General features: G+C 38.9%; 1 protein-coding gene across 1 annotated transcript in view; it reads right to left on the bottom strand.

The window, feature by feature from the left end:
- The window catches only part of DENND5A (DENN domain containing 5A), a 95,737-nt gene that overhangs the window by 33,564 nt on the left and 43,622 nt on the right, over nt 1-18,551 (bottom strand). Inside the window, exons 5-6 of the mRNA XM_057749661.1 lie at nt 11,641-11,828; nt 865-1,182 (exon numbers count right to left, since the gene is read on the bottom strand). Coding sequence (XP_057605644.1) covers nt 865-1,182; nt 11,641-11,828 — 506 coding nt within the window. The remainder of the gene's footprint in view (nt 1-864; nt 1,183-11,640; nt 11,829-18,551) is intronic.

Below are 18,551 nucleotides of genomic sequence, written 5' to 3'. Positions count from 1 at the left end.
TCAACAAGAAAATGACAATGCAAAGCAGCAAGATCAGACTCTGGTTCTCCCTTCATCTCTTTGATTTTTCTCCCCCATATCACTTTCCCTATCTTTCTCCCTAAAAATGTTTCCTTACTGGTCTTTCTTAACCTTTTTAATCTCTCTAAATATGTATCTGCTCTTCTTTACCTGGCCATGATTTTTCTTTTTTAATATCTGCTCTACTAACTAAACAAACCAGGAAAATGAAATGTTTCACACTTCACTAAAAAAAAAAAAAACAGCCCAACAAAATGATTACATTACCCCATTTTGTTTATATGTAATTTAAGAAAGTAATTTGACAGTGGGGAGGGTGAAGAGATAGGTAAACAACTACAGAAAGTGGACGGTCTCATCAAAGTCAGGAAATGGAAAGTTAGCTACATCCCTGGGAAGAACAGAGGACTAGAATTCAAGAGGACCAGGTTCTAGACTCAAGTCAGCCATAGTATTTAATCTTAGGCAAAACACTCAGGCTCTCTAGGTCAACAATTGCTACTCTATGTGCTTTAGGTTTCTGTGAAATTCACAAGGCAATGGATCTGAAAGAGATCTGAACACAAAGATTGCCACCAGCATCTCTCCAAGTCTCTCTGCTGTAGTGTTTTCAGAGAATGACAGCAGTTTCTCCTTGATGCTGAAGTGACAAGCTACCCAGATTTAGATTCAAGTAGCATTTACTCTAGGATAATGTTTGCCACAGCTAAATCCAGAGTCTCCCCCACAGAGCATCCTTTCACTACTCACAAATATGTTTTGCTCTGAACTGGGTGCTTTCTCATCCCACACTTTATTGCACCAGGACATCACCTTAGCACAGACCCATATACAGCATCTTACCTTCTCCAGGCTCACCCCAGTCCTCTTGACCAAGGCCTGCAGGCGGGCGATAGTTTCATTCTCCTTGAGGAACTCATAGGACTGCAAAGGGGAACCTGCGATGTTTCCATTCCTCTTGTCCGAGACAAGCTCAGAGGCCCGGAGCCTCTTCAGCTTGGAGGCACTCTCGCTACAGTGAAGATTCCCTTCAGGGGGAATGCCAAATGCCATGAGAATCTCCGAGACTTCCTGGACAAACTCCAATTTGTTGGGAAACTGAGGCAAGTCCTCTGGCAGCTCAATGAAGTGGTTGTCAATGTCCACAAAGCAGAGGTTAGCCTGGCAGTCAAAGGAGGATGATAAGTGTGAACAACTCCAGAGTATTAAGGAAGAAGCTTTAGAGGAGATAATGAGTAAGAGAAGAAAGAGCAAACGTCTGCAATGGGCACAAATTAGGTATGGTATACAGAAGATGGGGAGGACCTGAGTTCCAGTCTTCCCCTGTTGCTTTCTAGTTGTGGGACCTTGGGAAAGTTACATAACTCTGTTTCCTCAGCTATAAAACGGAGATAAAAACACTTGGAGAGCGATAAGGATTATATAATGACATAGATGTTCAATATCTAGCACAAAATTCTCACATATAGTAAATGCTCATAGAATATTTCTTGAATTCACAAATTCTTACAATAGTAAAAAGAATGCTATGAGTGTCTCAGAAAGTCTAGGTTCCAGACCTGACTCTGTCACTATCTCCCCATATGACCCTGAGCATATCAGTATCCCTTTCTGAGCCTCACTTCTGATCTGTAAGATTTGGTGGCTGGTCTTGATTTTTGTGCTCCCTTTTAGCTTTAAGATTGCTTCTGAGAGGATACAGAGAGACAGTACTTTCATACATTGCTGGGGAGGTAGGTAATCTGGATTACCAAAGAACAACATGGCAATGTCTACCCTTATTTTACAGACATAACTGACACAGAGAGGTTAAGTAACTTGTCCAAAGTCACACAGCTAGTAAGTAGTAAAGCTGGGATTTGAACTCAGCTAGCCTGACTTCAGTCATACCCTCAAGCTCTTAACCATCCACTCTTCTCCTTAGAGGTCTTACACATTTCTTGTTCAATTTAACTTAAATATTTTATAGTTCTTGTCCCTATAAATTAGAAAAGTCTTTTATTTTTGTATATTTATTTTATACGCATGAACTTGTTCTAGCCAAGACAATTGTCATTTCCTTCACTGCAGAGCATTATTAAATGCTTGTTTGTTATAGCAAGGATGATAATATTACCTATGTCATAGGTTTGTTTTGAGGATTATGAGACAATTAGCATCAAGGATTTAGGACGGTGTTAGTATACAATAAATGTCAATCAATTAACACTGTTATTATCACTGTGGAATATAAAACTCCAATAAATGAATACACACACACACACACACACACACACACAATATACACTATATTACTAAGTAGGAAAATTCCATAATGAAAAGATGCTAATAATCCCCACATTTATTTGTAAATTTAGTGTAAATTTTTTTTAAATCCCAGAAAGATTTTTATTTTCTTCAAGGGAGTATCTGATGAATTGATTCTGAATTTTACCTGAAAAAAATAAAAGAAAAAAATAGCCAAGAAGATTTTGAGTGGAGACTTGCCTTGCTGGATTCTGATACAAACATAAAACAATGGAACTTCCCTAGTGGTTCAGTGGCTAAGACTCTGAGCTCCCAATGCAGGGATCTAGGTTCAATCCCTGGTCAGGGAACTAGATCCCACATGCCACAACTAAGAGTTTGCATGCTGCAACTAAAGACCCCATAAGCTGCAACTGAAGATCCCACATGCTGCAATGAAGATCCCACGTGCCACAACTAAGACCTGGCACAGCGAAATAAATAAATAAATATTTAAAAACAAATAAAGTGCTTTAAAAAAAAAACAAATATAAAACAATAATCTATTGGAAAAGAACAGTCATGAACAGACCTATCCATTGTGGAAGAATATTCAATAAATGTTTGGGGGACAACTGACTGTATATTTAGAAATGTTAAAGTATAATACCATACTTAAAAATAAATTTGAGATAGACTGAAGGTTTAAATATAAAAAATAAAGCTACTTTCTGTTTTAAAAAAGAATCTCTATCATTTAGAGATACATACTAAATACATGATGACATAATGCTGTGTGAGATTTGCTTCAAAATAATCCAGTAGGGAAAGGGTGGAGGATATAGAAAGAAGAGTGGCCATGAGTTGATGATTACTGTGTAATGATGGATACTAGTCTCTTTACTCTTACATGTGCTCAACATTTTCTATAACAAAAAGCGGAAAAATAAATACACCCACAAAAAAATTAAAAGAAAATATAAAAGATTACTATTATGCCTTAGGGTAGAGTTGGGCTTTCTAAACTTTATACAAAGCTAAAACCCATAAAGGTAAATACTGCCATAAAAAAATTAAAGATAATCTGGGAAACAATAATTGTCATACATAACATGTAAAATGTTAATGTCCAAAGAAATTATTGCGATAAAGATAATTTACCCAGCTGAAAAATGCAAACAGGTTATAAAAGGCAAACACAGAAGAAGTTTCAGTTAATTAACTTCAAATATATGAAAAGATGTTCAATTTCACTTATAAACCAAGAAACGCAAACAAAATATTTTTCACCTACTGGGTTAGCAAAGATTTAAAAGATTTACAATGTTCAATGCTGGCAAAGCTACTAGGAAACAAGCACCTCATACACTGTTACTGGGAATGTGAACTAACAACTTTCTAGGAATAATCGTAAAGAGATTTTTTTTTTACCAGTCCAACCGAAGAACTGGAAATTACCAGTATTTTTATCTATGTACTCCTCCCCAATCCCACCCCCAATCTACACAGTTCCATCCCCATGTAATCACTATCCTGAATTCTATGTTTATTATCTCTTTGCCTTTTGTTTTTTAATTTATCACATAGGTATAGTATATGCCTTTAAATTTTTGCTTATTTTTGAATTTTATAAAACGATTTAAGCAGTCCTATGGTACTACTTTTCTTCACTCAAAATTAAGCTACTAAGATTCAGCCATTTTGTTGTATGTGGCTACTCATTATTCATTTTCACTCTTATATGATATTCCACTATGTGGATATACTATAATTTATTTATCAATTTTCTGATCAAAAGGCATTTAACTTGCTTCCCGTTTATTGCTTTTACATTGTTATACATGTCTTCTTAGACACGTGTGCAAAATCTTCTCTTGGGTATGTGCTAGGAGTGGAACTGCTGTGTTGTGAGGTATGCAAATGTTCAACTTTATAAGGCCTAGCTGTGTTCCAAAGTGGTTATAACAATTTACATTTTTACCAACAATCTAAAGTGGTCCTACTGTATATTTTCCAAAGCTTGGGATCATCAGATTTCTTAATATTACCACTTTAGTGGGTACATTTAATTTATACTTCCCTGACTGCTCGTGAAGAAATGTGTATTTTTTGTGCAATGCCTCTTCAGGTTCTTTATAATCTCCTGATGCTAACTCTTTTTTTTTTTTTGGCACACGGGCTTAGTTGCTCCGTGGCATGTGGGATCTTCCTGGAGCAGGGATCGAACCCATGTCCTCTGCATTGGCAGGTGGATTCTTAACCACTGCGCCACCTAGGAAGCCCTGATGCTAACTCTTTATAGGCTATATGTGTCCTACACACTTCTTCTTCTAGTTTTTATCTTTTCATTTTAAGATATCTTCTTAATTAAACAAATCAAATTTATCAATCTTTTATTTTACGGAAAGTGCTTTCTTCATCATGTTTACAAAGTCCCTATCTAAAGGTCAAAAAAGTATTTATTAATATTTTCTTCTAGGAGATTTAAATTTTTGCTTTTGACATTTACCTGCTTAATCCATCTCAAGCTGATTTTATTTTGGCGTTAGGTAGGAATCCATCTTTACTTTTTTCCCCTATGGACAAGCAATTTTTCCAGCTCCATTGTTAAAAAGTTCTTTGGGTTCAGGTTTTTCCATTACATTTTACGGAAAAACCCAAACGAACTTTTTGGCCAACCGATTATTTTACAAACAAGCATAAAAATAAATAATAGAAATATTTTTTAAATTATCAATTACATTTCAAAGTAAAGAAGGTAAACATTACCTAAACTGTTGAATGATTCCTTTATAAATTATAAGATTTTCTACATTTGGTAGAGGTCTTTAGGTATTGTTATTTCATTAAGCTACAGAAAATTTAAAGACTCTATTTATAACATCAAGTGACAAGATGATTATAATAAATTTAAAAGAACATAAATCATAAAAAGAAAAATGGCTTTCATTAAAAAAAAAACTTCTTTGGCACGGTATGCTTATTACATTTCAAAATACTGTTCCACTGACCCTGCTGCTTATCCCTGTACCAATAAGTCTTATATTCTAAGAGGCAGGAGGACCGTAGAGCAAGTCCAGCTTAATATAACTATTCCACAAACTCTCGATCTCTTAAAACTGCACGTTTTAACATATCCATGTGTGCATTCATTCAATACACATTTGCTGAGTGCATAAATTACTCCATTTACAAACTATAGCTAAAAAAAAGGAACTTTCCTATATCCAAGATTCAAAAATTAGAAGAACCACTTTAAATTTCACCTTCTAGAGTTTCTCCCCTAGATAACAACTTTAAACCCTTCCTTGTTAAAGAGGCAATAAATGTTTAACACCTAAAAATAACACCTATTTTTTGTTTATTCCTTTAAGATTTTATAATGATAAATGCCTTCAGGTCAAGCAATTAAAAAGTATAGTAAAGGCAGAATTAAATCACCTAGTCATGAAGATCACCTGCCTCATAAGCCCTGTCCATACAGCTAACAGAAGGAAGCACTGTGACCCACCAGAGGCACACAATCATTTATCCTCTTTTCTCCTCTCTTTAGAGGGAAAAGCCAGTTTGTCCAATAGGAAACAGAGAGGCAGCTAAATACAACTACATCCACTCGACCATGCTTGGCTGCCTCTTCTTCCACTGCTACTGACCCAACACAGCATGTTTGTAAAGAATGTTACAACCCCCAAATGCTATATCCACATATCGTAGATAGTCCTGGATAGAGGTGGCTAGAGAGAAGAAAGCAGCTCAGGCACACTTCAGAGACAGGAGCCTCTGAGACAAGACTACTAGCCATTCTTTACAGAGCTGGGCTGAAGCAGGCAGGGATAAGAAGGCAGAACGAAAAGGAGGCCGTTCAATTCCTAGGCTCATACAACAGCCTCACGCTTTTTCCTCCCAGGACACAGAGGGCTCTGGCAAACAGAAGTAACTTGCAAACCTCCCTCACACCTCTCACGCTCCCCCTTCCTCATCTGAAAAAAAGCCAACTTCTGCAAAACTACTTGGGAGACAAGAAACGGCCTGGAAGAGGCACTGAACCGAAGTAATCAGTGTTCCTCAGTTAACCTCCTGTCTCATTGGGAGAGGCCAGGAAAAGACTTAGCCACTCTGGGGTAGTGATCACATGGATATCCCAAACCACAAAAAGTTTCCCAAATCCCTTCCTGCAAAAGATCACAATGGCCTTTCCCAGCCCTGAGTTCCTAATACCAAATCACAAGACAGCCTCACTTGCTGGTCTATCGCCAAGTTATTCACTGAATGGGAGCTCAACAGATTACTGGGGAAAAGCTAATGAAAAAGTGTCCCAAGAAAGGAGAGAAAAAAGTAGGAAAGAAAGAGGGCCCCAAGATAGAAAGAAGTAACACCCCCTTCCCCTGACATAGCTATGGACAAACTGCCTCCTTCCTGTGCTCAGACCACGAAACCCAAAAGAGAAGCACAGGACAAAGAATGCCTCACAAAGGCAGCTCAGCCCTCTCCCTTGCTCAGGGCCAGCTGAGCTCATGGGTTGGTGTAAAAAGAAACAAAGGGCTTTTCACAGACTTTTGAGGCCCAAAGATGGGGCAGCAACTGATTAATTCCGCCTTGGGGGTGAGGGAATGTACGCGCTCCGTGCCTCTGGAGAAGGTCCCTTTCATAAATCAAGGGTGCCCCACCCCACTACCCTGATGATGCCCACTTGCAAAGGCCCGAGTGAATTTCCCAGCCTCAAAGCTTCCTTCTAGCAGAGTAAAGATACCACAGGATGTCCACCACAATGGTGAAAGCAGTTACCTCTGGGTGGTAAAATCTGGGCTAATTTTTTTTATACTTTTGTGCATGGTCAGAATTTTTAACGACAAATGTATCATTTCTGAGACATCCCAAAGTTGTCTTTCAGAGATATCATCACTCTCCATTCATTATGTGTACCTTTCATGGTGCTTCACTCCTTGAGAAAGCCAGTCTTTTCTCACCAGCCTAAAGTTTTCCATGGGGACTACACAGACTCAGGTATTCCAGAGGTCATCTGCTAAAAATCAAGGTAGAAAATATCCAGCTACATAACTGTCCCCACATATACGTGACCTTCAGAGGAACAGACTAGATGAAGTGGGACTCTGAAACCCTAGAAATGCTTATGAAGTACACACAGGTACTCTACAATCCCATTGTCACTACTCCTTCTCAAGCAGATCACAAGGAGAAGCAAGGTACAAAAGATGCAGCAATGGTGGAGGATGCCAAAGTGGAGGATCCGATATCCCAGAACACAGTAAAATTTTGGGTTTCTCAAACAATCCACAGTTTCTCAAACAGTGCTATTAAAAAAACTGCTGGTCTCCCAGCAGCCTCTTCACATACCTACACATATGAAGCAAATACAGAATGATGCTGAGAGAGCCTACAGGAAACAGAATTTGCCCCAACTATACAGCAAGTGATGCCAAAGATGAAATTAAAACTGAGAAATCTGGCTTCTTGCCTAGTGACCTATTTATCAGATTATGCATGCCTCTTTGGCCCTCTATCTTCAATCATTTTTCATTGTTATTCTTATTTTGACTTTTACAAAATTATAATTAGGTTTACCAGGAAGAGGTGTCAATATTAAATATGCAATCATTTAAAGCAACAACAAAAAGCTCCTCATTCTCCAGTCTTTGATGTCTAGTCTTTATGCACATTTATCAGTAGACAAATACACATAAAAACCCAATACCCCAAAACTCGATGGTTTTCTCCATCACTGTGAAAGGAAAGTCAAAATGGAGTCAGTATGGCAAAGAGGGATCTCTAAACTGGAGCCGGGAAGCCATTAATGAAGTGCTATGTTTGCATGGCTCAGCCTGCATGGAACCTGACCTTCTGACCTGATGAAGAAGAGAACATCAGGACACCTGCCAGAAACGCAAGATACTAACCAGACACTTAAACAACTCGTGACAGTGTATACACTTATAGGACCCCTACCCTAAAATAATTTGTGATTTCTTAAGGACAAATATTTTAACTCGAATCGATCACAACTTTCACCAGGGTAACTTTTAAGAATCTCATGGTTTTTTGTATTTATAAGCCCCAGACTCTCTCTTCATCAGAATACTCTTTCAGGGTTACCTGTATCTGTGTCTCCCCAATCACAATTCTTAAGTTCCCAAATAAACTATTCTTTTTGCAACCTCCTGTATTTTTTTTTAGTTGACATCATTTAGATCTTTTCTTCCTTAATTAATCTTGTCCCACCCCAAATAGCACAAAGCTCTATAGAATCAAAGGAGCAAAGGAGGTAGAAATGGAAAAAACTACAAGGAAGACATTTTGATTCTAAAACCAAAGAAGAGACCAAAAGAGATGCATTTGACTATAATTTAAATATTACAGGTATCATCTAATTATCAGGTGTGTTCATCAAGCAGGCTGACCAGACATGCCCAACAACGTGAGTGCTGCTCAGATCCAATTCCATGAGAATGGTCTCTTCTTTGGAGGTCCTCTTACTTATATTCCTAAGCTATACATAAAAATCTTCCTCCCAAAAATCATTGGTGGAGGGATGAGACAGAGTCATGTTGATTCCAGTGTGTGCATACTCCAAAGTCTTCTTCCCAGGCTTTTTTATTGACTATGAAATTCAGAGTGGGAAAGCCCTTCCCCCAGCTAGTTTCATACCAGCCACAAAAATGACCAAAAGAGGTAGACCAGTTCTATTGGTAATTCAAGGAAAATAAAAAACAAAACAATCTTATTTCTAATGATGCTTCAAGTCTATTTTAGAATGAAGTAGTAAACAAATATTTTTTTTTAATTTTTTTTTCTTTTTTTTTTTTCTCCTTGACTCCCCCCCCCCTCGAGTCCCCCCCACCCTCCCCGCCCCAGTCCTCTAAGGCATCTTCCATCCTCGAGTTGGACTCCCTTTGTTATACAACAACTTCCCACTGACTATCTATTTTACAGTTGGTACTATATATATGTCTGTGCTACTCTCTCGCTTCGTCTCAGTTTCCCCTTCACCCCCCGCCCCCTCCCATACCTCGAGTTCTCCAGTCCATTCTCTGTATCTGCGTCCTTGTTCTTGTCACTGAGTTCATCAGTACCATTTTTAGATTCCGTATATGTGAGTTAGCATACAATATTTGTCCTTCTCTTTCTGACTTACTTCACTCTGTATGACAGACTCTAGTTCTATCCACCTCATTACATACAGCTGCATCTCATCCCTTTTTATAGCTGAGTAATATTCCATTGTATATATATGCCACATCTTCTGTATCCATTCATTTGTTGATGGGCATTTCGGTTGCTTCCATGTCCTGGCTATTGTAAATAGTGCTGCAATAAACATTATGGTACAAGTTTCTTTTGGGATTATGGTTTTCTTTGGGTATATGCCCAGTAGTGGGATGACTGGATCATATGGTAGTTTATTTGTAGTTTTTTAAGGAACCTCCAAATTGTTTTCCATAGTGGCTGTACCAACTTACAGTCCCACCAACAGTGCAGGAGAGTTCCCTTTTCTCCACACCCTCTCCAACATTTGTTGTTTCCAGATTTTGTGATGATGGCCATTCTGACTGGTGTGAGGTGATACCTCATTGTGGCTTTGACTTGCATTTCTCTGATGATTCGTGAGGTTGAGCATCTTTTCATGTGTGTGTTGGCCATCTGTATGTCTTCTTTGGAGAAATGTCTACTTAGGTCTTCTGCCCATTTGTGGATTGGGTTATTTGCTTTTTTGGTATTAAGCTTCATGAGCTGCTTGTATATTTTGGAGGTTAATCCTTTGTCCGTTGTTTCATAGGCAATTATTTTTTCCCATTCTGAGGGTTGCCTTTTAGTCTTGTTTATGGTTTCTTTTGCTGTGCAAAAGCTTTTAAGTTTCATGAGGTCCCATTTGTTTATTCTTGATTTTATTTCCATGATTCTAGGAGGTGGGTCAAAAAGGATCTTGCTTTGATGGATGTCATACAGTGTTCTGCCTATGTTTTCTTCTAGGAGTTTTATAGTGTCTGGCCTTACATGTAGGTCTTTAATCCATTTGGAGTTTATTTTTGTATATGGTGTTAGGAAGTGTTCTAATTTCATTCTTTTACATGTTGCTGTCCAATTTTCCCAGCACCACTTATTGAAGAGGCTGTCTTTTTTCCATTGTATACTCGTGCCTCCTTTGTCAAAGATAAGGTGCCCATATGTGTTTGGGCTTAATTCTGAGTTCTCTATTCTATTTCATTGATCTTCCTTTCTATTTCTGTGCCAGTACCATACTGTCTTGATCACTATGGCCTTGTAGTATAGTTTGAAGTCAGGAAGCCTGATTCCACCAACTCCATTTTTCCTTCTCAAGATTGCTTTGGCTATTCGGGGTCTTTTGCAGGTGGTTTTTTTTCCTGCTCCTTTGCCTGCATGGTGTTTCTTTGTTTCCTCATGGTTGTCCAAACTTTTGGGGTTGCTTGTCCAGCCTTGGGTTAGTTTTATTCAGGAACTCCAGAGCCTTGGCATCTCTTTCAGAATCTTGTTCCACTAGTCACCATTAATGAGATCTCAAGCCTTTCGGAAGGTCAGAGGTCTCAAAGTGCTCCGTTTGGAGGTTCTGAGGGGAATCTGCTTCCTTGCTGCCCACGTTTTCTGTCTTGTAGCTTCCCCCTCCCACCAACCTAAAAGCCAGAAATGGCAACTCGAATCTTTCTCGAAGGGCGTCACTTGGATACTCCAAATATATATTTTTAATCAATTATTTTATATTTGAAACAATAGGACAGAGGAGCGGGCCATCCTCACAGCAAGAGAGGAAAAGCATTCTCTCAAGGCCTTCCTTATCTTGAGCAAGCAAAGTTTTCAAAGCTATCTCAGAATCACTATGATCAGGTCAACTTTTACAGAGCAAACTGTGGCCTATAAAAGAAAACCACTGATTTATTAATATATATCTGGCTACTAAAGTAGTTATAAAATTATTCTATGTGGAATTTCTTTAAATAATGGGGGCAGAAAGTATAGAAGTAAAATACAATTTAAATGTACAATAACTGTTACAGCTAACTATTGAAGACACAGAAATTCACTATGCTACTCTTCTGTGTAAGTTTAAAGTTTTACACAGTAAAAAGATTTTCTTAAAAATACATAAACAATCATGTTTGAAAAAGGCAGTTCACAATAGTATAAACAGAGATAATAATAAACATACCTCAGGTGATAAAGGGAATAAGTGTTTCTGGAATGATATAAAATGAGCTAAATGTTCATTGTTTTTACTTTTTTCCTGGAAAGTTATTTATAGTTCCCAAAATAAAAGAAAATAAACTTGGTGATACCATCCTGGGTTCATCCCAAATCCCTTCTCTCCCTGTATCTTGTACCAAGGCCACAGGCACCAGCACCCAAGCTCCACGTTTCTCTTACCTCTTGAGGCAGCTCCAGTTTTGACCGGTCATCCAGGCCATTGGAATGCAAGCCCATCAGGTACGGCACAGGAGCGTCTAGGAAATGTAGGAGAGAAGCTGGGAGAATAGGAACATAGACATGCTGCCACTGGAAAGGAAACATGAGAGCTGTAATTGTCTCCGCCACAGTCATCAGTCTCTGGTAATCTAGGTCAAAAAAAAAAAAAACACACACACACAAAACCAGTCAAAAACGAGGCACTTGCTTCTCAAATAGTAAGTTAAAATCTTCAACACAATTTCACATTTAGAAAAGAACAAGATAAACTTCACCAAGGGTATGGTATGCTCAGAGAATGATTCCCTTGTGGGTATCAGAGAGACAACCCAGAGATCTCAGTGGACCACAAATTGAAGTACACCCCCCCACACACACACATAGGTTCATGCTAGTAATAAAATTTAATACAGGAATACAATAGAAATCATAAATAGCACCTTGCTCCAAATACTAAACCAGAATGTTAAGTAGATTCCCTTCAGTAGAAGTAGAGTGGGGAACTGGAACAAAAAGAAAAGGTCTAGTCTCTGTTCAGCATGAATGCCAAAACAGCTCATTCACCACTCACATATGTCTCATCCTATAACGAGCTGATGTGAACTCTGCGTTCAAGATCAAGCCCAAAGAACCACCAAGCGTGCAGAAGCTGGTTTTCCACACTAGCGAAATCTGCCCTCCACCTGGCAACTTTTCTTGAATGGGAACAGCATGAAAGTGCCATTTTAACACTTTGATAAAAAGCTTCCCTAGAACCTGAAAGACTCAGAAAGACTGACTTTCATTACTCAAAACTCTTATTCTAGGTCTCAGAGAGCATAGCTTGCAAGAGAAGCCTTGTGCTCAAAGTTTAGCTTTTCTTCAGAATGCAATTTCTAGACTTATTTTTAAAATGAGTACATCAGCAAAGCCAATACAATAGACTGAAATTCAACAAATTAGTATTTACAAATGGTATGATGGTTTTGGACACTTAAGGGCAAAGTAGGAACATAAATTTTAAAATCACATGAGTAATATCCTCCTGGAATGGCTGATTTCAAATGAGTTTTCACAAGAGTTAGACAGTTTTATGCACTAAAAACTCAGCCCACCATTTAAGCAAATCACAGCTTGGTTCATAAAGGAGTTATAAGTAACAAAAAGCTTTCCAGAAAATGAAGAACAATCAGTAGGAAGTGAGCAGAAGCTGGTTATGTATCAACTAGGTAGAAGCAAAGCATCCTGTGTGCTCACCAGTAAAACTCTGGAGCAGCTTACCACCTTGCTCCTGGCTAAGCACAATCTGGAAATCGTTGTTTGTTTGTTTTTTAACTAGTCATGCAAATAAATAAAGACTGATGACTAAAACTTCATCATCTCAAACACTTTGAGTACACTATAGGAAGGTGCCTCGTGCTTCTTGGGAAAACTAAGGCATTTGATAGTTAAGTAATGTAAACAATCAGTGGATAAAACTGAGCTCAGGGACTTCCTACGTGGTGCAGTGGTTAAGAATCTGCCTGCCAATGCAGGTGACACAGGTTCCATCCCTCGTCCAGGAAGATCCCACATGCCACAGAGCAACTAAGCCCGTGTGCCACAACTATTGACCCTGAGCTCTAGAGCCCATGAGCCACAACTATTGAGCCTATGTGCTGCAACTACTGAAGCCCATGCGCCTAGAGCCTGTGCACCACAAAAGAAGCCACCACAATGAGGAACCCGCACACCACAATGAAGAGTAACCCCCCCAAAAAAAGAGTAACCCCCACTCGCCACAACTAGAGAAAGCCTGTGAGCAGCAACAAAGACCCAATGCATCCAATAAATCAATTTAAAAAAAAAAAACTGAGCTCAGAGATTTGATCACAATAATGATTTTTTTTTTAAATACAACTGATTTAGCAGAAGGACAAAAGAGCACAAGTTCTTCATATTCACTAAAGATCAGGAACAGACTGATAAGAGCTCAAGAAGAAAGTCGATCTCATTTTTCACTGTGCCCACACAAAGCAGTCATTCCCATTTTAAAAACTGTTTGGTGAGGACCCTCTCCCCGTTGGAGCAACAACAAAAATATTTCCCAAATTATAAACAAAACAAAACATTTTCAAGGATTAAATAATCTATATATCCTTTCAGAAAAAGAATTTACTCCAACATGAAAGTAAGCAACAACTGAGTAACAAAATTTAGACCAATGCAAGTTTTACCTTCAGCCTGTTCTGAGATTATCTCAATTTCATGGGGCACCTGTACAACTTTGCCTGTTTTTCTGGTTTCTGCTGAAATCTTCCTGCTCTATGATTACTCTAACAATTATTATTAAGAAGAATTCTAATGATTCTCTAGATGAGGCCTCAGTTTTTGTATTTTTCACCTCTCTTTTCTAGATATGAATGCCTGTAAACAACTACTAAGAGCAATAATCTTAGAATAAACAAATGGGACCTCATGAAACTTAAAAGCTTTTGCACAGCAAAAGAAACCATAAACAAGACTAAAAGGCAACCCTCAGAATGGGAAAAAATAATTGCCTATGAAACAACGGACAAAGGATTAACCTCCAAAATATACAAGCAGCTCATGAAGCTTAATACCAAAAAAGCAAATAACCCAATCCACAAATGGGCAGAAGACCTAAATAGCCATTTCTCCAAAGAAGACATACAGATGGCCAACACACACATGAAAAGATGCTCAACCTCACGAATCATCAGAGAAATGCAAGTCAAAGCCACAATGAGGTATCACCTCACACCAGTCAGAATGGCCATCATCACAAAATCTGGAAACAACAAATGTTGGAGAGGGTGTGGAGAAAAGGGAACTCTCCTGCACTGTTGGTGGGACTGTAAGTTGGTACAGCCACTATGGAAAACAATTTGGAGGTTCCTTAAAAAACTACAAATAAACTACCATATGATCCAGTCATCCCACTACTGGGCATATACCCAAAGAAAACCATAATCCCAAAAGAAACTTGTACCATAATGTTTATTGCAGCACTATTTACAATAGCCAGGACATGGAAGCAACCGAAATGCCCATCAACAAATGAATGGATACAGAAGATGTGGCATATATATACAATGGAATATTACTCAGCTATAAAAAGGGATGAGATGCAGCTATATGTAATGAGGTGGATAGAACTAGAGTCTGTCATACAGAGTGAAGTAAGTCAGAAAGAGAAGGACAAATATTGTATGCTAACTCACATATACGGAATCTAAAAATGGTACTGATGAACTCAGTGACAAGAACAAGGACGCAGATACAGAGAATGGACTGGAGAACTCGAGGTTTGGGAGGGGGCGGGGGTGAGGGGGAAGCTGAGACGAAGCGAGAGAGTAGCACAGACATATATATACTACCAACTATAAAATAGATAGTCAGTGGGAAGTTGTTGTATAACAAAGGGAGTCCAACTCGAGGATGGAAGATGCCTTAGAGGACTGGGGCGGGGGGGAGGGGGGACTCGAGGTGGGGGGAGTCAAGGAAGGGAGGGAATATGGGGATATGTGTATAAAAACAGATGATTGAACTTGGTGTACCCCCAAAAAATAATTTAAAAAAAAGAGCAATAATCTTGAGAATCTCAGACATCATAAGAATTTACTTTAAAATTCAAAATTAAGATGAATCAAAAGAATGTAAAGGTGTGGGCGAAAACCTTCAAGTGATATTTAAAGCTGAAGGTCCAGTCTTACTGTGTCCCAACACTGGCTCTTAAACACATACTATGGGGACTTTGCTGGTGGCTCAGTGGTTAAGAATCTGCCTGCCAGCAGGGAACCAGGTTCAATCCCTGGTCCAGAACCACATGCCGTGGAGCAACTAAGCCCATGCACCACAACTACCGAGCCTGCTCTCTAGAGCCTTCGAGCTGCAACTACTGAGCCCGAGTGCCACAACTACTGAAGCCCAAGCACCTAGAGCCTATGCTCCACAACAACAGAAGCCACCGCACTTAGAAGCCTGTGCACTGCAACGAAGAGTAGCCCCCGCTCACCACAACTAGAGAAAGCCTGCGCAGAGCAACAAAGACCCAATGCAGCCAATAAATTAATAGATAAAAATTAATTTATTTTTAAAAAAACAAAAAAACACATATTATGAATAAATATTACACTCAATAATTCCTCCCCCCTTTCAGTGTATATATACATATAGACACACACCATTTCTGGATTTTTTTAAAAGGCAGGAAGGAGTAAGACCTTTTCAATCATGTGAAAACCAAAAAGCTTCTCCTTCCTTTACCCAAAGTGAATAAAGCAGGTGCTACTCCTTTACATGGCTGGCATTCCTGAAAGGTCTGCTCAGAGACAAGAACATCTCACAGTGGGCCAACAGACACGCTGAGTAAAGGAGTCCCTTAAATGCCTTCGTCATGAGCTTCCTGGACACTGGGCTACTCTATAACTCATACTGTACCTAGTTACAGTGTTGGAACATCTACCTACTCTCTAGCCATGGAACCAGGGCACACTAGAGTCTGAAGGAAGGGGCTTCCTCTGCTCCATAAAAGCAGATTTTTCAATAGCACAGACATCTAGTTCTGGTTTTTCCCTACTCTTCAGGATGTGTCTAATACAGTATCTGAAACTCAGCCCACTTATTTCTGCTAGAGTGGGTAACTTCATTTGCCTCAGATTGAAATCCCTGAAAAATTCCCTCTGATGCACTTGAAACTGTAAGACTCTTAGAAACAAAACACTTTAGAGGATGAGAGATAATCTCCTCTTTCAAGGCTAAACTGCTTTCCATTTATATGGTTTAGTTTTACAGATCCTAGAAATGTGAAATTTTATGGCCTCTCCTGTCTGAGTTGTGAATTCCCTTTTCCCTACAGTTTTGTATTTTAAAAACCAACAACCCACCTTGAAGGATGGCCTAATAAACCATGCCTCGGGGATCCAGCAATCTGTGGTACCCACACTAGCATGCTGACCTGCAAGAGCTGTAAGCAATAGCACAAAATCCGTTTCCATGCGCCGGTACAAACGATAAAATCAGCACCTCCTTTGCCACTGCCTGTCTCTGTGCTCACGGTTCCAAGAGGGTGAAACCAATAAACAGGAAGCAGCTGAAGGTCATATGCATCCAAAGCGTTTTAGCCAATCAAAATCAACTGGAAACACTTCAGCTCCAGCCAACAGTCTGGGTTTTCTCACAGCTCCCCTAATGTTGTAATGAGCAATTACTTTTAACAAAAGGAGATAATGCAAAGCATACTGGGATTACAACCACCTCTGAGTGGTGAAGAGAGAATAATCTTAATCACATTCTTAGGACTTCTCTCTGTGCAGAGAAAGACTTAGGATCACTTTACAGATAAGTTCACGCCTAAAACAAACTACAGGGCAGTTCCTGCAAATCAGAAATTGAATTAGAAACTGTCCTTGCATACTCACACTTCTGTGAAAACTGTATGAACAAGGATGCTTCTCATGCAGTCTTTGTTCTTAGGAAACAACCTAATCTATCTGTCCTGATATCTCCAAGATATATTATTAAATGAAAGAAGCTATAAAACAATGATTAGTATGCTCCCATCTGTGTTGTTTTTGAAAAGTATATATGCTGTATATGTGTGTCTATGTCTGGAAAGAAACAGGAAACAGTGATAAGTCTTAACACGTCACTATACATACACCCTTCTGTAATATTGTAAATTTCTACCATATGATTGAAATGCTTTTTTCCCCAAGTTTTACTTTAATATACCATATGTATATCAAAATGTATAGAATTTAAAGAGTATTATAATTAATACATGTACAACATAACATTAAAAACAGTGCAATAGTGCAATTTTTAAACAAAAGTATGTAGGAGGAGGACATGAAAAAAAATCAAGAGATTACTTCACAGGGGTAGGATTTTAGGTCAAAAAGAAAGGGAAGCATTCAACTCTCTCTCTGCTGTTTTTCCACACATTATTTCTTTAAAAAAACTATTATTTTCATTAGGGATGCACAAGAAATTTGATCTCTGGCTACCACAGGAAGGAGAGAGGAAGGAGATTTCACCTTTGAAATTGTTTTGATTACATACTTTGAGCTTGTATTACTTTTGCAAAAAAAAAAACTAACATAAGCTTATGTATAAAATAAGTAACAAGGATATATTGGGGGGCTTCCCTGGTGGCAGAGTGGTTAAGAATCTGCCTGCCAATGCAGGGGACATGGGTTCGAGCCCTGGTCCAGAAAGATCCCACATGCTGTGGAGCTACTAAGCCCATGTGCCACAACTACTGAGCCTGCGCTCTAGAGCCCATGCTCTGCAACAAGAGAGGTCACCCCATTGTTCAAAGGTCAGCTGAAAACTCGCATATAACTTTACAGGTAGCCCTCTGTATCCACGGTTCCACATCCAAGGATTCAACCAACCATGGATCGTGTAGTCCTATAGTACGAATTGAAGAAAATCTGCATATAAGTGGATCCGGGCAGTTCAAACCCATGTTGCCCAGCTCCAGTCAAGAATCAGTAACTAAAAAAGAAGTAAGGGGCTTCGCTGGTGGTACAGTGGTCACTGATTCAGACTTGAATCATCAATGGATGTTAAAGCTATTAGGCAAAATTTTGAAGAGAAACAGTATATTTATAGGGTTTCAAAGTATTCCCCCACAAACTACTTATTAATTGCAAAGGGAAAAATAACTTTCCAGTTAAGAAACTCAGCAGACATCATCTTAACCAAGTGATCAAATTAACCTTACCCAAAATGGGACAAACGAACATCATGTGCCTCCTATGATGATAAAAACAGACATTATGTGCCTCTTGACACAATGCACTGAGAGAACCATGACATCACTTCTGCGATATTGCAGCCAAAAATTTATAACCTTAATCTAGTCATGAGGACACTTCACGCAA

The sequence above is a fragment of the Hippopotamus amphibius genome, chromosome 9 (genome assembly GCF_030028045.1).
Source record: "Hippopotamus amphibius kiboko isolate mHipAmp2 chromosome 9, mHipAmp2.hap2, whole genome shotgun sequence".
NCBI lineage: Eukaryota > Metazoa > Chordata > Mammalia > Artiodactyla > Hippopotamidae > Hippopotamus > Hippopotamus amphibius.
Note: the sequence above shows the minus strand (reverse complement) of the source record. Positions and strands in the feature narration are given on the sequence as shown.